Source organism: Blennius ocellaris (genome assembly GCF_963422515.1).
Source record: "Blennius ocellaris genome assembly, chromosome: 22".
In the NCBI taxonomy this organism is placed as follows: domain Eukaryota; kingdom Metazoa; phylum Chordata; class Actinopteri; order Blenniiformes; family Blenniidae; genus Blennius; species Blennius ocellaris.
Window position 1 is genome coordinate 8,991,339 of NC_137671.1, and position 20,335 is coordinate 9,011,673.

Here is a 20,335-nt window from a genome sequence, read left to right on the forward strand (position 1 = left end):
CATCTATTCGGTTCTTGTCAACAATCTATTTTTCACATTGAAACACCTATCCCCCAGGAATCTCTCTCATTCTATCTTTCCTCCCCACTGTTTCAGGCCTCACAGTCATCCAGCCTCTAAATTAGGCTATTCCATGCCGTTGCCCAATTGCCCAGCAGCATGGGGCTCTGACCGCAGCGGTTTAACTGAGTGAGGGCTTCAGCCTGCCTGTAAATCCCACAGTAAACCTTGACATTCCCGTCTGTTTGTGCAAAAAAAAACAAGGTCTTTGTGGCGGCGTGCACGTCTGTGCGAGAGGAACGCATGTGCAGAAATGCAGGCTGTGGCATAACCCCCGAGCGTATATGAGTGTGTTTGATCACTGAAGGACAGGTCGGTATACGTTTCCCTCCCCCCAGGTTCACTCTGCCGTCGGTACACCTGCCCTTAAACGTTTACCCCTCTGTCTATTCTTTTCCCTCAATGGTTTGTCTCTTCTTTTGTTTTTTTTTTTCAGCCATTCTCTCTGATTTCCCCCCACATTGCTCTTCCTTTAATACTTTTTTTGTGGGGGCTGGTTCATGTAAGAGCTGAAACCAGACAAGCTGTCTTTCCCCTCCATTTATCAGGTCATCATTTCTTCCCATTCCCCAAATGTCTCTCTCTCTCTCTCTCTCTCTCTCTCACAGCCCGGCTCACTAACATCGTGAGCCAGCTGTGAGGCTGCAATCAAACGAGCTCCTGCTGGACCCCCTGGGGTTTTTGCTGACATTATACACACACACACACACACACACACACACACACACACACACACACACACACACACACACACACACACACACACACACACACACACACACACACACACACACACACACACACACACACACACGCAGATGCTGTAAGACCAGGTCATGGTATACTCATCAATAATGCCTCAGACATATTTGTACATAATTCTGATTCTAATGTGGCTTTTTTTTTTTTTCCCTCATAAGGATTTCCCTTATTCAAAAAAGTTCTACAATAATCTCCTTGAGGATTTTCTCTGCCTCTGGGGAAAGGTCATGGAATAAATTCGGAACATCTCTTGTGCTGAATGGATAGAGAGTAAAGACACACACACAAAAAAAAAAACTACATGCACACTCACACTCCTGCAGTAGACAAGCTGTTGCATATGAGAGCAGAGGTAAACAAAACCGATGATAAACATGCTGGAGAGCAAAAGACCTCTTGTAAATCTATCATCTTGTGAAGCAGCCGTCCCTTAATCCCCCTTCAACCCAACCTTTCTTAATGCCGGAGCTGTGCTTAAAGCCTGCTGACTGCTTGTTGCAGGGTGTAAACAGGCACGTCTCCAGTCAGTGCCTGGATGCGCTGTTATGTCATGCTTGAGAAGAGACCCCAAGTGCGGTTCCATACCCCATTTGCTGGCAGTCAGACAGGCTGAGGATCGCAGCAGCAGGCTTTGGTGAGTCATGCATCAGCACTGCGTTAGCTGGGGAGACGACTTCAAGGCAGAAACACTATTTTGTCCGAGTCAAGACCTCGTTAAGTTATTTAAGAACTGCACAGTCCCGTCTACCCTGCGCCCATTAGTATACAGCTGTATGTACAGTTTTGCAGTAATATATTGCAGCATGCATACAGCCAAGTGTGTGACCTCGGGCCAACAAGCAATGAATTCAAATGTTTCGACCATTACAGCACATATAGCCTTCCACAAAATACTACACAAATTTATTGTGGTGGTCTAGTATACAGTGTGTGAATCATGCTATGTTTCTGCAGTGTTTATGAGCTGAGGTAATGTACAGTCTGCACTCACATGGTGGACTTTATTGTGGATTTTAGGAGGATTGCCCAGGATCTAAGATGCATTTTATTGATAATGGTACTCACTGCAATTTATATTGGGAAATATCATCATGAAACACTCCATTAACTTCCATTCAGATGATACACAACTCAAGTTCTCTCAGAAATCAGATGATACTGATCAGCGTGTCAAACTCGAAGCTTTTCTTAAAGACATAAAAGACTGTAATTTATATTTATTTAATGTCTCTAAAATCAGTAACATGTTGGAGCTGAGCTACTGTTATGTTTTAAAATCATTTTAAATGACAAAGCTGTTAACAACCAGGCTCCATCGTATGTTTAAGAACTGTTAATCCTATATAATCATAACTGTACACTTTGCTCTCCTAGGTTCCTAGGTTTTCTCAAAGTAGAATGGGAAGCAGAGCTTTCACCTATCAGGCTCCTCTCATGTGGAACCAGCTCCCATTTTTGGTTACGGAGGATGACACAGCCTCTACTTTTAAGGTTAGGCTTGACACATTTGTGTTTAATAAATCTCACCGTTAAAGCTAGTTCAAGCCACCTTTGAAAATTTTCTGGTGACGCTACTGTAGGTTTAGATTGTTTGGAGATCTCTGCATCTGACTTTTATTGTTATAGGTTAACTGCATATTCATTTGAAATCAGTCAGTGAGAATTAGTTGTATTTTTTTTTTTTTTAAAGCAGGAATTATTTCCCTCGATAACAATGTCACAATTTATGCATTTTACATTTTACTTTGATGTTTGAATGTGTATTTCTCAAGCACATTTGTTTCTTAAGCATGGCTATGACTTAAAAAAAGAAAATGGTTGGTAAATAACAATAAATTAATCTTTTAATATCTATAATTCAACAAAAAAAACAAAACCCTAATTTAACTCCTTTCTCTTGGTCCACTTTTTGTTTTCTGAATTGGCGTAGATCTTTGTTGTTGCATAAAGTGCATTCATCAAAATGCTGGAGATATTTCAGACATTTTTGTTTGTTTAATAACACCTGACGCGATCTTCAGCTGCTGTAGCAAGTGAGCGTGTACCAGGTATAAAACGAGGGGTTATTTGGGTTCCTGTTGCCCTCCTGTAACCTCCAACCACAGTGGTCTTTCTCGTCTGGCCTCAAAGCCACTGGATATTTTCCCTTTTTCACATGGAAATGTGGATGAAATCCCAGCAGATCAGCTGTGTCTGAAACTGTCACACCAGCCTATCTGGAACCAACATGCATGCCATATCGATTCTTTCCTATTGTGATGCACAGTTTGAACTTCAGCTGGCTTTTTTTTAGCTATTTTAACAATTTCCAAAGCATCTGGTTGCCGTTCTCTCATTGGTTGATCAAATATTTGAATTAAGAAGCAATTTTCAAAGGTGTGCTTCTCAGGTCATGGTAATAAGACTAGTGTGAGTTTAAAAAAAGGAAATAAGAAGAAAGAGTAATGTAAATTGCTTTGAGGTGAACTACTAAAATAAACATTACAACATTTTTACAGGTGAAGCTTTCCGCGATCTTTTATATAACTGTGAATTCAACTTTGTCTCTTTTAATGTCAACCAAAGTTGACATTCGTCAACATCTGGCCCGCCAGATGTGAGGATCCGACTTGGAAACTCATCTGTTTCACTCGCCGAGCTCAGCCTCGCCCTGTCCCATCTCAACCCGGCTGTGACAACAGAGCTAATTACCGAACCTCCGATCCCACACAGAGTGCTGACAGTCTTGTTAGCCTCCGATTTACACTTTTAATTGAATCAAGCGTATCGGCATCATCTGGCTCATACTAAGTATATTTGGCTGCTTACAAGAGCCAATATCCAGCGCGGTTCACTTTGATTAAGGGATAGGTTTGAAATCAACAATCTCGTCTCGTGGCACAGCGGGAAAAAGCTCTTTTTATGCTTCATATCATGTCAACAGCTGTCACAGGCCTTTCATTTCTTCCACGTTAGGGATTCCGATCTCATTCAGATTCCAACGGGCTCGTGTGAGAACAGGGCCAAGATAACAAGAGGGACAAAGGCAGCCTAGATACCCGCCCACGCAAAATACACTTAATTCCTTTATCCTTCCATAATCTTGACCTCCACTTCACCAAGAGGCATATGTGTAATAACCAAGGCCTCAAGGTCGGCTTCACCCCACCCTCACTTCGGCATCAGCTCGTAAATCCTTGCCCAGAGTAACTCCAATCCATGTACCATGGATAATCTCCTCACATCTCCCGTCTTTGAATTTCGACGATCTATACATTCGTAGTCGACATTCTTATCTCGAGACTGACTTCCAAGTTGGATCAAAACTTTTGCCTCCTAGTTATAGCGGTTTGTTGCTGCTATGGAAAAACTGTCATCCTGGTTTAAAAATAAATAAATAAATAAAGAACGAAAAAAAATTCTCAAAATATGTTCGCTCAGTTTCCTGCCAAATACGATTAGAAGATTGATATCACTGTCACATGTGTATGGTAAATATTAAGCTACAGCCAGCTGCCATTTAAGCGTCTGCCAAATAGTGTATTAACATATTAAAAATGACCACATGGTTTTGAGAGAACATACACTGGTAAAAAAAAAAAAAAGCTTTTTAGATACAGAAGATTTGAGTATCTTGATCCAAATGATTATCTGCAAAGTGGGGAGTGTTGCACAGTCGAACGCCCACTAGACGCCCCTGTAATTTTGCGATAACAGCTTTGGCATTTCAATGTCCGACACAGCGTGAGCCACAGTTAGCTGGCCAAGAGCCATCCCAAAAAAGTTGTCAATTTTCTTCTCCCACCAAAAAAAAAAAAAAAAGTATGAAAAGGCATTCTTTCATTCTGGCTGTGGATGACAGAGTTGTGAAGTGATGGAGGAACTTCAGGTTCCAGGCTTGTTTTCAGCTTTGAAACTCATTACTTGCCAAGTCTTCCCTGCAGAGGCGCCTTCCAAGATAATAATGAGCAAACACATGGTTAAAAATCTAACAAATTGACTGAAAATGTGGTTAAAAGTGGATAAAAGTATTAAAGGGGAAAAAAAAGAGATAATTTCACTCCCAACTGTGCATCCAGAAGGGTTTGAATAAGACACAAACAGCTGTTGTGTTTATTCCTTCAGTCTCCGTGCGGAGATTCAACTTGGGATCTAAAAAGCACATTTACTTCCTCAAATAGATAGCAGGCGAGCATCAGGCAAATCTCTGTGCCTGTGGTACAAGGTAACACTTCATGACAGGCAGTAATTACCCACAGACGAGAGACTCAGCTGCAGAGAACCGGGAACAGAGAGAGCCAGTAAAGTCGTGTGCTGATGCATCTGCACGTGTGTGTGCCTGTCTGTGTGTGTGTGTGTGTGTGTGTGTGTGTGTCTGTGTATGTGTCTTTGAGAGCGTGCACAATGTTGCTCTGACTCAGCACATCCACACTGGCCTCAGTGGCTGTTTTATGATTTAATCCAGTTTAGGAGATGAATCCGACCCCTAATCTAATATTCTCATAAATGATTGCCACCATATACACGACTCCCCTGACCTTAGCTACAGCAGACGACAGCGATGAAAACAACTCTCACACAACGTGGGCTTTTTTTTTTTTTAATGCGTCTTTACCACTAATTGCAACTCTGAAGACTCAAGCGATTGCTTCTACCTGCCAAATGGTTTGATATTTATAGAGCACGTAAGGACAGCAACCTGGGAGTAGTGAGAGTTTGCTTTAGGTAATGCCTCTTTTCTCCCCTACTCTCCTTTTCTTTTTTTTTTTTTCATGGATGAAACGCTTCCAACATCAGCCTTTGTCTTTTCAAGGACTCCCAGAGCTGTATTTCGTGCCGAGCAGCACCCATTCGCGCACGAGCCAGGCCGGAGCCACGCACTCCGAGACCTGCGAAATACCCAGCAGCACCTTGAACACGTCCAGTCGACCACTGGGACTTAATGGAGGTGAAAGCTCAGTGAGCAAATCCCTCAGAGATAGCATGTCATGTATTGTTTCGTTTTTTTTCCCCCCTTCTACCCTCTCTCGACCGCTTGCAGTCCTAATATTTGCCGAACTATCTCAGCGTTTCCACTGAGCAGAATCTGTGTTTATTTAATGCCTATGCAGACGGCCGTGCTGTGAGCAAATGAGCAGGAGATGAAAGTAGGTCTGAAGAAAAAGACCAAAATATTAAAGGAACAATAAAAAAGGAGTTCAAAAGAAAAAGTCAAATTTCACAATCTCTTGAAAGAAAATGGTTGAATTGTTTTATTCTGATTGAAACCAGTGAGGCACATGAGGGTTAAATAATAATAATAATAATATTAGTAATGAAACTTGACCTCTTCGGAAACATCATAAAGAGTCTTAAAGGAAACAGTCCATGTGAGAGTTCAGGGTTGTACGTATGAGAAAGATGCACAACATCAAGCAAAAGGTGATCAACCGATGACGTTTAGCTTCCGTGCACAAACACAAAGTGCAGACAGCTTTGTAATGAATTGCTGCTTTGCATGGCGAGCCACTGTTTCAAATCGTGGCCAAGACAAACAGTGTGGAGAATCAAATGTACGGCGTTAGTACGGGCCAGATGAATTCGGCTTGAATTAATTAGTGTAAACAAACGGGACGAGCTCCCGGGCGATGATATGCGCTCTCACAGCCAAACGCGTACCTCCTCCTTCAGTGCAGAAATATGTGCATATCTGAATGCTTTGCGAGCGCTTAGACTTTCCCATAATCAGAGGGGGTCGCCGAGTTCAGCCCCGACGCAGTCATTCTGTCCATCCCGTCGAAAGGCTTTAGGATGACAGAGCCATCCCTCCGGCTCGCACAATTTAAGTACGGGCGCCAGCTAAATCCTCGGAATATAAATAGAGGCAAGGCAGGCGTATAGTCAATACTTAGAAAGAATAAAGCATCCCCCATCCAACTTGATCCGAAACCCATCTAAGGCACTGCTATAAGTAAAATGTTGCCATAAAAAAAAAAAAAGAAACCCATACAAAAATAAAAAAAAAACATTTCCTAAAGAAGGTTTTTTAAGACTACGAGCAATCAAAATAATATTTCAATATATTTAATACAATGCGCCCTTATTTGATCTTAATCTGTCCCTTTCTGTGCATCTCCAATCTATGCTGAATTCTCATTATTTATCCGGTAATCCAAATTATAATTCATACTATGGAGTCAGTATGTCAATCATGCAAGAATACACTTAATGAGGTCTTGATTATTTCTCATTTTACCTAGAATTTTCTGCATTTTAGAGGATACATATATATATATATATATATATATCTGTTGTAAACATCAGCAAACTCTACAATCCAAACTACAGCAAGATAGCGTCCATTGTTTCGTGAGGTTTAGGAATGCACCAGTTTGATGCCCTGCCCCGTGTCCAACACAGCCGGAGGGAACCAGGACATTTTACACCTCCGGAAGCAGCGCAGACACACCCTGCACAGCCAAAACAGGTTGAGGCTGCAGCACCAGTTGGACACGTGCACTATGGGATACGTGGCCTTGGGAAAGTGGGTCTGCCAGTGTTTGGCCACGTCGGTTCCGGTGGGGAGGTGCAGCGTGTAGTCGCTCCAGCGCTTGGACACGCCGTAGACGGCCGTCACCGTCCTCCCTCTCTCCGACCACTGCGTGTCGCAGTCGGGGTTGCAGTTGAACTCCACCCATTGGGACGTAAAGTCCCCCAGCAGCGGGGCGTCCCCGGCCCCGGGGTCGACGCAGGCGGCCGACAGCTCGGCCGCCTGCACCGCCACGTAGACGCCCTCCATCTTGCGGACCTCCTTGACCCAGGGGAGGGAGTGCTCGGTATCCAGGACGAGGATGAGGCGGGAACAGTGGCCGGCGTTCTTCTCTTTCCACAGCTCCAGCAGCTGAGCCAGCTGGAGACGCTCACCTCCTACAGCAAGTTGAACAGGGAGCGGATGTTGGATGGAAACAAAAAAAGACTTAAATGATCTGGATTTAGCCACTGACTTCACCATGTTGTCATAGTGTTGTTTCTGAAGCCACTATCAGCTCAGAGTTAAGCTCAAGGACATTTCAACGAGACACGAGGCTGTTGATGGTCAGATTTTGCTTTTCAGTAGTCAGAAACTGTCAATTCCTACTTGCAGGGCTGCACTCCTGCCGGACAACTGTCATCACAACCACAGAAACTGCATAAAGACCCTGTTTTCGGGAGGGCAGCAGGAAACTACAAAGACTGGAGATGAGCTACTATTTTAGTTTCAACAACATCAGACGTCATTGTCGGAAAACATAAGACGACAGTAGAAATGAGTAAATGAGCACCTTTTACAGAGGAATGGTTTCTATTTGAATAGGAAACTGAGCCTTATCCACATGCACACATCTCGAACTGATCTTGTTTGCTTCAATCTATTGTGACTAACAGTCTCTGTTGCAATGAAAACAATACTTCCAATTATGAACTATCATAAGTCAAAAAAATTAAATAAAAAATTGGAACTATTTCCAATTGTGTTTGCTGCCGAAACGACCACCCACTTTTTCAAAACAATGTTCACAATTACCTACTGAATGCAGACTGAAAACGACCCTTCGCGGTGGTGACTCAGGGAAGTGATTATCACTCCAGCAGGGATTTTTCTTCTTCTTCATCTTCTTCTTCTTGTTGTTTGCAGCAGCACACAGAGATAATACATCGAGTAATCTCTGAGCAGAAGAGCCGGAGCTGACACCGTGTTAACCTGCTGTGATTCTCATTTCTATTGAAGGAGCGCTCGTGTCACAGCCGACTGTCTGCAACTTTCACAGAATCGTCTCCACTGGAACCAAAACTTGGTCGCCGAGTCCTTCACAGCAATTTTTAACTCTTTTTTTTTTTTTTTGTTTCCCCCGTCTGATCTGTGCAAATCAGCCCGATTGACTGAGAGAAAGGAGGAATGAAAGGAATGGAAATCAAACTGTCATGCAAATGAGTTTGCGGCTGGAATACAATATCCGCCGAACGCTGTCCGACACAACAGCTCAGCAGTCAATTCCACTTCTGTGCTGAATTGTTGTTGTGTTGCTCCTCTGATTCGAGTCCTTGGTAATTACCAAGTGTTTAGATGTGATAAGTACTCACGGGCTTTGAAGAGATAAAACTGATATCTAACTTGTGACGCATCTAAAGACATCTTTGAGCACTGAAGGTTGCAAATGTCATCCATTTGATGTTGAAAAAGAAATGGGGTAAAAAGACACAGATGCCTGAGACTGCCAAAATAAATGGAAATCTCGTTTTACACCACAGGTCTATCGCAAAAGCAATTTGCTCTCAATGGCTAAATACATTATTAACACGTATGAAAGAAGAAAAGCAGCGTTTTGCGATCTGCTGCATACGATTATAGTACATTATCAACGCTGCAGGAGTTCTCACCTCTGCCTGCATTACAGTTGCACTTTTTTGTCATTTCAATTTCAGATTTGAGAGGAATTTGCTCCACTCAGGCTTTAACAGTCCTTTTATCCAGCATAATGTCAATGCAGTTGACGATCAGCTCCACTGTTAGTGAAAATATATTTTGATGAAGTGGAGATTGTGTCTTTTTCATGGACAGAGGAACTGCAGATTTTATTCTTATCATATTCTCTATGTTTCTGTGGGCGATAGTTGCAGCCTCTATTAAAATAGTAGGTTTATTCATATCCCCTCCATCAACTCGCCATGCTTTTTGACGAATTTACAAAAAACAGACATGCAACTCAGTGACCAAAGACCTAATCAGGTCCTGTATTATGTCAAACCTAAAAAAAATAAATAAATAAATAAAGTGCTGATCTCTGCACTACCAGCTGCTTCCTTCAGAAATCCCAATAAAAGATGACAACGGTGGCTTTGACCGATCAGACCTGAAGAGTTGGTTACATGTTGCTAAGAAAGGCGCGACATGTCTTGGTGCGTCTCTTACCGGCCAGAGCCCACGCTCCGGAGCCTTCGTGCGTGTGCCCGCTGTAGAAGATCAGGTAGGTGTCGTGCCGCGGCCCGTCGGCCGTGCGGAGCTCCAGGAAGCTGCGCAGCTTGGTCTGCGCGGCCTCCATGGTCACGCCGCTCGTGGAGTAGTCGCAGCCGAACGTCTGGATCATGTGGTGGGAGAAGAGGCGCTGCATGCTGTTCAGCATCCCCGTGGAGCGCAGGTTCATCTGCTGCACCTGCTCGGGCGGTAAGAGGGCGGGCTGCCCGCCGGAGCTGGACCAGAGAGACAAGAGTGAGGGAAACCTTGATGTTTGTCTTCTTCATCTGCTCAGAGGTGAGACTTGTCAGTAGCGGCAGTGGATAAAGAAGATGGGCCACAAGCAAGTGAGCGACGAATGTGTGAGAAGTAGTTGTTTTTTTTCCTCCCCCCCTCCCCCCCCGCGCTTCAGAGTGAGAACTTGATGGATTGACATGCTGGGGAGGAGGAGCTGTCTCCATCACCAGGGAGAGAGGAGACAGACAGGAGTGGATAAGAGGAGATGGAAGGAGTTGGAGTGCAGGATCACTGCCGTGGGATGTGACATTAGCCTCGGGGATGAGAAAGGGAATCAAGAATAAAAAGACAAGTCAGAAAATAACCGGGGATTAAAAAAAAAAAAAAGTGAGTTTAGAGAAGACAGCAGAGCGACAAGAACCAAGAGTGGAAACTGAGGTTAAAGATAGCTGAGGACAAAGTGATTTGAGAAAAGTGGGTGAGGATGCATGAGGCGAAAAGCTCTGCCTGATTGAAACAAGTGGATTAATAACACAAGGGGGCACAAACACACACACAGAGTCGAGGCTCTTCTGTGGAGCTGTTCATTTTTTTTTTTTTTAACTTCATCTCTAAGCTGAATGTAATTCACAGGTGACAAAATATTCACTTCTTGAGACGTCAGCATACACTGTTGCTCCACACTCAGACACCAGTCATATTCATGTCCACCTAGTTTTTGACTGTCTTTTGGGGTTTTATTATTTTTTGTTGTTGTTGTTGTTTTGATTTAGGTCTGAAAACATGAGCGTGACGCTCCCCTCATCCCCTCACTGCAGCGTTCGGTCTTCTTTTTCCTTTGTATTTATTTCTTTATCACTCTTGTAGAGCGTCTTCTTCTCTTAAATAATTGTTTCCCCCAGTGTTTTCTGTTTTTTAGTTCCAAGGAAGCCATGCACAACGATTCATATGTGCCTAAATTGTCAGTTTATTTGTGCAAATGGCAAAGAAAAATCTTGTTAATCCTTTCGGAGTTCATTAAATGTGTCACATTTTAAGTATTGTTTTTAGATATTTTAAAGTCAGGAGAATTTACTTTTAACTGTTTGTATAGATATTTGCCCAAATATTTGCACTGGATAGTGTTACTGCAAATATAATAAACTTATAACAACCTCCAAGAGCAATGGCCAGAAGAGGAGGGGCGCATTCTTCATTCGGGTGTGGCTTTAATAGTTGTGTCATTTCTTTTGGATGGTAAGTCGCTGTGAGAAGCGGTGTGAGGGACATCCTGCATTCCTGACGTCTTCGGTCTGTGAATCTCGGGCCACTGTGTGACGCAACATCTATGTTTTTGAAGCCATGATGAAAGATTCCTGTCATCTTTCATCTGGGACAGCCCGAAATGTTCCCACTTCTTTTGGTGAGCAGACATGATAAATGGCAATTACTTGTCCGGGGCTGGGTGGCGGCAATTTTCTGTCTTGCGGGTGGCTGTGGCTCAGCTGGTGGAGTGGGTCTTCTTTTCAAATGTGTATTTGGGAAAGACATGACACTCCAGGTCGCTCCAAATGATGGACGTTTGTATTGCAGCCCTCGCTGTGAGTGCGTGAAAGTGTTTTGCGAGTGCTCAAGTGGTAAAATGCACTCTTTACATTCAAACTAATTTCGCTTGAGCGAGGTAGTCGACGAGACCTGGTCACAAAATGTCACGCTGCAACATGTGCATGACTCTGTGAGCTCACCAGTCCCCTAAACCCCTCTAATCTTTTCAGATCTCATGGCGCTCGGAGAAGCGAAGGCTCATAGTTTGAAATTCCTGCCACGTCCCCCCCCCTGACACTTCCTCTTTCATCCTGAAAAAAAAAAAAAAAAAAAAATCCTGTCCTCCTCCCCACAGATCTCTCTAAGCACCGTCCTTCCTTCCTCTCTTTCACAATTCCTCCTTTCCCTTTGCTCTCACTGTCCTCTTTTGCTTTTATCACCGCCTTGGCTCAGTGTTTACAACCCCATTCGTCCTCCTTGTGTTTTTCCTCTCCTGGTTTTACCCCGCATGCCTCCCCCTTTTTCACCCCTATCTCTCTAATCTCCCCTGGGGGATCTTGTCATTGTGAAAACACGATCTGTGCAGCCATCAAACAGCCCATTATACACTGCTGCATTCTCATCATGCTCTCACTCTTTCCCTATGGATCATGCGCACACCGCCGAGCATACAGAGCGCTCAGCGCGCCGACGCGACACCAGCCCGTATCCCGAATCACCTGGAGAGTTGAACACTACTGAGGCTGGGATTCCCTCTGAATGCCAAAGCGCCTGCCGGCTAAATGGTTAAATAGACAACGTCATCAGAGTGATGAACTCTCTACCCCGAAGCCTGATTTCAAAATGTCTGACGAGCCGTTTTGGAGGAGTTAGCGCATGTCGGCGTCTTCAAAACGAACTGAGAGATTTCAGAAAATGTTCGGTCGACTGAGCGAGCAAGGCAGCAGCTGCAGCAGCAGCTAACGGCTCCAGCTGAAAACTTAGTATGCAGCGCAGGGAGACCTGCAACGATCCCTTAAGGGCCCAAACATTAGCAGCATGTTTATGCATAGTTATTGGCCTATTTACGCAGTTGGTTTTGTGTTAACTGAGGAGAGAGTTCAAAAGAGTGATTGTGTTTACGCACCCCAGCAAGGCTGTGAGACGCTTTGACTCGGGATACTGGGTAGGCTGTACCACCTCTACATTACTTCCATACACTCCTTCAGCATACTACACAGCGATGAGTATGTAGAACTGATTTCTGTTTGCTGTGCAGGAAACAAACTACATTTCTCTGAATGTTATTGAAATTTAACTGACTAAGAACATTTTGTGGGTAATCTTTGAGACAACTGTGATGACTTGTTTTCATGTCATCCTCTAATTCTAGTTGTTGTTTTCCAATAGATTGTAAATTTTGCTCTTTTGTTTCAATGTTGAACATGATGTGAGCTATATTCCATGATGAGGTTGTTTCTAGTGGAAACTCGGTGGTTAAAAATGTCACCTCATAGTCCCAAACAGGACTGTGTTTATATCTTTCTATTAAAAGACACACAGGTGAAAAAATGGAGGAAAGGTCGTCCCATTTAAATCCGCAACATTACAAAATAAGGGCATCTCGCACAAATAATATTGTCGATCTGAATGAGGCTCTGGATGCTTTGGTGCATTCCCATTTAATCGATGACAATGCAGTTAGAATGAGGGCCTCTTTAAATCTCCGAGCTCTGATCCAGCCAAATGTGAACCATTTTCTTTGTGATATCATTACGACCAGTACTTTTATGAGGACAGTTTTCGCTTTGTTTTTTATTTTACTATGATTTTCAAAGCCACCGGAGAGCTTTAGAGGGTGCGCAGCAGCAGGAACCATGCAGGGGAAAGGAGGATGTGTTTTGTTTCAGCATAAGATCTTTTTTTTTTTTTTTTGCGTTCAATTTTTCACACAAAATCTTCAGAACAACAAACAGATTGACTGCTCCCTGATGTATTAACAAACATTTGTGAAATTGTGTTTATAGTATCAATACAGCTTTGCAGTTTCAGACATTATAGATTATTTTAGCTTTAAAGTGTTTCAATAGCACAAGAAGTCTAAATTTTATTACCAATGGATCCAAACTCTTTTCAAGAAAAATAACTTATAATATGAGAAACATCAGGATTATTGATTGGCATAAGACAAAGCATGTATAACTCATTTCCTCCCAAAATATGAGTATATTTCTTTGTTTTACAGTTCAACAGTTTACCAATTAGTACAATCATTGCCTATACACAATCTATTAATAAAAAAAAAAGAAGAAGAGTCCTATCAATTTGTATATTAATATTCTCAAATACCTGCAGAAGCTGGTGGGTATGACCAGCGCGTAGCCAACACATGTCCCCCCCAGGCAGCTGCCCAGCTCGTGGAATAAGCCGTGGGTGAGAGACTCCAAGGGCAGCACCACCAGGAGGGCGCTGAGAAAGAAGCCGTTGGAGGGCTGCAAATGAAGAATCAAGAGTGACTTTCATTCACCACTTTCAGCTCGTACCAAGGTAATCACACTCACTTAATTGGTGTTGACACGCACCAAGACACTTACACAATCTGGGACTGACACTTGCTGTTATCTCAGGACAAAACATGACAAGAACTCACTAAATGGGAGACAAAATACTGTGCGAGGCTGCAGAACCCCCCCCCCCAAAAAAAAAAAACCCCCACATACATCATAAGTATCAATCCAAAACAGCATAATTACAGCAGCGTATGAGCCTGTAATTTTAAGTGTGTTGGTTGAGCGCAGTAATTCTGCTCTCTTTTTGTCTACTTGACATTCCTTTATTCTAAATTTTAACTCATTGAGCTCCAGGGCAGCCTGACTGTGCTGATCCCTTTAGCGCTGGATAGGATACGAGCAAGTGGTTCAAATGATACCGTGACAACTGATAAAAATGCATCATTTACATTAGTTCATATGGGAATAGACCTCTCCATGTCACTCTTGGTTGCAGATGCAGACGAACGGTACATAAATAGCTTTCGAAATGAGTTAACGGATCACAAATCTACATGCTTTGAAGCTTCGATAGGAAATTGTGAGGCAAAATTATTCCCGCTTTTTAGTGCATTGAAAAAAGAAAAAGAAAACGCCATTTCAAACAAAAAGTCAGATTTCACAACAGAGCATCATATCTCATGATCCACATTCATAATTGCATGGCGAATTGCTTCGAGCACACTCAGTGGAAAATTCTGGCATGTGCTTTTATGTTACTTTCATTGAAATATGCAGTGGTTGAATTTACGGAGGTATGTTCTCCACGACCTGGAAGACAGTATGATACAGGGACCCATTACAATACAGTGTGACGTGGGTCTTTAGAATATAAGGTAATCTTGTAGTGGTTCTCCCAGGCTTAGAATTGATTTGCATGAGTGAGGCTCAAGCTGTGGGAGTCGGCGATGCTCATGAGCAGCTCTGCACTTAACGTCAATGCATTCAAAAACTGAATGCATTGAATGAATTGAGAAGTTACTCTTATCACAGTTCACAAAAAATCTTTTCTTTTTTCACTCAGGCCACCTTTTTGCACTTTTCCACAAAGACTTTAGACATATAGACAAGCACCATACGTTAAGGCCTACAAACATTTAAGTTGAATCGACACCTTTCAGAACACGACTCGGGGGTTTGATTTATTGCCGAGGTCACAAACTGTGTGCAAGTTTGCATGACAATTGCATCGGATACCACTCTGAAAGGGATCAAAGAGTAGCGCACAAGCTCAGAATCAGGAGAAGACAAACACCTGCAATTTTGCAACTGATATCAACAATGTGCAGATTCCAAATTAGGACTCCGGCCCATGAGACACTTACAAGGTAAACCTCTAATAAGGCTAAATAAGTTATTGCTGCTCTTTATGCAAGTAGATAGGGATATTAAAGTGCTAATTAAATTGGTTCCACATGAGAGAAGAAGAGACTCAATTCTGGGAGCAACACCCGACTCCACATTTGTACTACACACACACACGAGGTGTTCGACGAAAGTCTTCACCTGCTGAGTGAGTCTTTTCTTGTATAGATGTATGGGACACGGCTGTGCTATTATTTGTCTCCTGACTGTGGCTTTTACAAAAATAAACGTGAATTATATTCTAAACTGCTTTGCACAGTAAATATACTGTATAATATAGTAATATATGCTTTCTCATAAGATTTTCTGACGGGCCTCACCTGCCAGGAAACAGCAGCCAATATCACAGTTGACACCAGACTGAAGAACATCAGGCGTTCGGAGATGAGGCAGAAGTGTCGGATGCCTCTGGAGGCCATCACTTGGTCCAGACTCCGGGTACTGGACCGCTGGGCCCGCCACGTCTTCTGGCACTCGCTCAACTTGTTGTGGAAGCCCCAAAGTGTGATAAGCAGGACGACGTGGCAGATGGACCAGAAAAGGCCAAACAGACAGAAGCCTGGGATCACCAGGTACCACAAGTCCAAGCTGCCGAGCTAGAAAACGTATGTGAAACACACCATTAAAAACAATCTCCAAAAGTGGAATCAATGTCAACAAACTTCGGAAATGGCGACATTTTTGATTGATACGGTCATTTTTGACAGAATGCAGAACATTACCTTTAAGGCAGCCAAGACAAAGAAGGCCAGCTCAATCCCACTGAGAGGAAACAGTGACAGCCTCCTCCACACCTTCCCCAGAGAGAGCAGGGGCATCCAGCGCTCACTGGGCCCAAGCCCGCTGAAATACACGTCCAGCACAGGCTCACAGAGTAACCTGCCCAGGTAGCAGCCCAAGGCATAAGGGTTGGCTGTAATGGTTAAGGCCTGGAAAAACACCAGAGAGGTGACCAGTGCGAAGCAGATGAGGTTTGGCAGAGCGAGGACGGATTTCATTCTCAAGTCCACGATGAGTGTCCCGAGTGCCACGACCAAGCCAATTATGGCCACTGACTTGTGAATAAGCATGGCGGTGCTGGCAATGCCAAATCCCAGGAGCTCCAGGAACTCCGCTGATTTAAGCAAAGTGGGCTTGTAAGAGACGGACCTGCATATTCGCTCGGTGAGGGCCCACACTGCCTTCATGACCACACTGGCGAGAAGGAGATAGTTGGCGACCACTTCTTTGACATTTGAGTCCAAAGCGGGGCTGTTGAGGAAGCACAGGAGGCCGAGCAGAAAGCCAAACCACAAGTGAAACAAGCTCAGGCTGGCCTTCTCCATGGCAAAGTAGTAATGGAGGATGCTGGCGATTCCCAGGACGAAGAGGCCCAGGATGAAGATGACTAAAATCATAGGTTCGCTCGTCACTTCCCAGCGCACGTACATGCCGACGCATACTGCCACGAGGAGATTGACGCTGGACAGGTAGCCCAAGCATCGCACTGATGTAAACAAGTCCACCTCCTTTGGCGCCTCAACCGTCAGCTCCTCTTCTTCCTCCTCCCGATCCATGGCTGACTCCTCAATCATCTTTTCCACGACTTGAAAGCAACTTTCCACCAGCTACCTTGCTGTAGTTTTCAGTGTGAGGACATTGCCTCTTGATGACATGCCTCTTAATCAACCCCTGGGAACAAAAAAACACAAGTCTGAACTTATATATTTGGAACAAAACCAATCTCCAATCTGGCCCTTCGAACCACCAAACAAATGGTAAAAATGTCAAAGAAAACAGAGATATTTTAAACAAATTTCTATGGAGAATATTCCAATAATATTGGCTTTATGTTAAGATTGTAGTGATTTTTGAAAGTAATTGATTGATTTTTGTGGAAATACAGACAGCTTCATGAGCTAACAACTTTAAAGTTCAAATTTAAAAGCTATTATAGCACTACTATTTTACCAGTCCGGCCCACTTAAGATTAAATGGCAATGTATGTGGCCCCTGAACTAAAATGTGTTTGGTCTAAAGTCATTCATACTGCAGTATTTTAACAACCACAAAGCATAAAAATACAGACTCAAGGGAAAAACTGGGACATTGTGCAAACATGTAAACTGGCTCTACTTTTAGTTTACTCTCCAAAGACAATGAATCAATGTTAAGATGACACACTTGTATTTAAAACAAGCAAAATAACTGAAGAAGTGATCAACAACTTCAACTTTTGTCAAGAAATGCTTGTACAGGTAGTCATGAATCAAAACGAAAACCAGACCCCCAATACACTGACAAAAAAACCCCAACAAAAACAAACTAAAAGATAAGTTGTCAACGATGGATTATCCAAAAACAAAGATATAATATGTACAGGTGTGTTATTTGGTTGGTGTGTTTTGGTTTTCTTACACAGAAGAGGCTTTTTTCCCTATCAATAGCTAATTCCAGAAGTCATTAAGTTCGTTTCACTGACATGAGCTGTGGGAGAGAGATTATTTCAGGCATAATAATAATATATTATAGGAGATCTATAGTTATTTACACGACTCTATATCGACAGTGGATAACTTGGACTCAGTATAACTTATAAGTTGATTCTTTCTCTTTCAGTCACTGACAAGACATCAAGCAGATCAGTCAAGGCAAACGCATGAATTCGTATGCATAATTTATAAATAAGACAAGATAGTTCCTGCAGGCCTGCTGTCAGAAAGTGACGATGTGGCACCGAAGCTACAACTTTGCCCTCTTTCTCCGTCCACGGTGAGACAACTATCGTTTCTATGTAGTGTCTAGAGCTTCACGACACACCAAAAGTAGCTTTTGTGCAAATGCAAAGAGGGTTAAAATGTCAAAATAACTTTAAAAACCGAGTTTTTATCAAATTGTTGCTTACATGTTGGTTGTTAGGATGACAGCAACTGTACTTCCGGGGTCTCCACTACGGGTACTCCCGTATGTCAAAATACGCGGCATTCGCTTTTTCCTGTTCCGCCATAATGAATGCGATTTGAAAAGTATTTTTCTTTTTTTTAATGAGGATTCATTCATTTTCTCTCGATCTGATATTTTAATGATGTCACAGGACGGTGGGTAAATGTTGCAATAGCAAGTGGACAGTAAAAAATGAGTAGCAAAAGAATGTGAATAATAATAATTATTGAACACCAACATTAACAAAAATATAAAAGCAAGATAACACAGAAAGTATTTAACATTCTTGCATAATAATGTTGCCACTGACTGGAAATATATCAGAGATTATGTTAGTGTTGGAAAGAATCAACAATATATATTGTACACAAGGGAACAGTGACCAACATTTAAAAAGTGCAGTGTGTCAAATTGTCCAATTTTGGGGTTTTTATATGTAGTAGTAATATCTACACTGATAAACAAGTCATAATAATAACAATAATAATAATAATAATAATAATAATAATAATAATAATAATAATAATAATAATAATAATAATAATAATAAATATTTGAATCACAATATGTGAATGCCTTGTGGCATTCATATAACAAACACACAAATAAACATTTATTGACCCATCACATTTATAACGAAATTATATCAATACTTTAAATAGTTGGCTACCAAGTTTGTATTTCTCTAAAAGCAAAGTAGCAATGTTTCTTTATATATTAACTTCACCTGCATCATTTTATCCACATGAGGTTTACGCAGGTGATGACAATATTGTTTGAATTTATCGCCAGAATTTTCTGTGGCTGATGTGTATGGTTGTTTCTTGAACACTCTGCTGGGAATGTGTTCCAGTTGCATAAATACACCATTGTTCTGTGTTTTTAAGTAGTGTGTAGGTAATGGAAGGTGGGAATTCATCTGAATATGTCAAACTGGGAGCGTCCCAATGGAAAAGTGAGATACTTAGTTCAGAAGCGGGATGCTGTTCTTGTGGAGGTTGGAAAATGTACTCTGTCTCTGCACAAATTAATCATTTTTGTCACATTTCTTTCTCATACTAACAGACATACCATTCACAACTTATGTGTATGAGATTTGCACACTGTAAATCTTTATGGCAGCGAGATACGTTAGCAGTAGCAAACAAAATCATGACAGCACATAAAATATCCATAAATATAGTATAAAAAGAAATTGCACCTCATGAGCTACAGTTCATGCCCCCTTAGGTTGATGGATCTGATGACGAGTTTGTTTGTCTCTTTTCTGTACTCTGACAGCAGCACTGAAGCGGCACTGCTGGAGGCGCTCATGTTGCCTGTTTGTTATTGTCATATACTCACACTGGGAAATAGGACCTTCCGAAATGGTAACTATCAGTTCACACGTGTCTACATGGATTGTGTTGCTGCAATGTGATTGACTACTCATTTGTGAAAATATGTGATCTGTCAAACAAGTGCAGGCCTACCTAATGACGCCCGTGGGTGTATCACAATGTTGTACACATCTAATCATAATGTTTTGCAGATATAATGGCATATTCGAGGTTGGTTTGATCTTTTTTAGATATATTTACATTATTCTACTTGGCCCAGATGTATGTACTTACCTCTTTGTACTTATTTTCATTACGAAGATGTTGAACTTGAGCTGTGTGTGTTTTATCACTTTCGGAGTATCTGCTATGAGCGCATGGTGAAAAGTGCTCTCTCGCAGTTTTGCTTTTTCTCGCTTAGGCAAAGTCAGAGAAAAATGAGAGACAGAGGAGAAGTGAAAGCAGGACAGCAGTAACATTTGTCATTGCAGGAAAGTCGCAGGTGGAACCAATAACATTTACGAGGACTTTGCTCCCCTCAAGCACTCTGATGAGACAGTGCAGTCGATACCAGCACTCTGGAACTTCCCATTTAATGTAATGTAATCAGTGTTATTAATTAGACATGTGCTTTATTTGCCACCGTGACTCATTCAAATTTGACAATA

The 20,335-nt window shown here is 42.3% G+C and overlaps 1 protein-coding gene across 1 annotated transcript; it reads right to left on the reverse strand.

Moving 5' to 3' along the window:
* Positions 1–6,029: 6,029 nt before the first annotated feature.
* Positions 6,030–18,348, reverse strand: tmem168a (transmembrane protein 168a). The gene is made up of 6 exons (XM_080517994.1): positions 18,311–18,348; positions 16,149–17,097; positions 15,747–16,022; positions 13,862–14,004; positions 9,731–10,008; positions 6,030–7,707 (listed from the first exon to the last, which is right to left on the reverse strand). Exons 2-6 carry the CDS (start codon positions 16,998–17,000, stop codon positions 7,157–7,159), a joined length of 2,100 nt encoding a protein of 699 aa, XP_080374120.1. The 5' UTR covers positions 17,001–17,097; positions 18,311–18,348; the 3' UTR covers positions 6,030–7,156.
* Between the last annotated feature and the right edge of the window lie 1,987 nt (positions 18,349–20,335).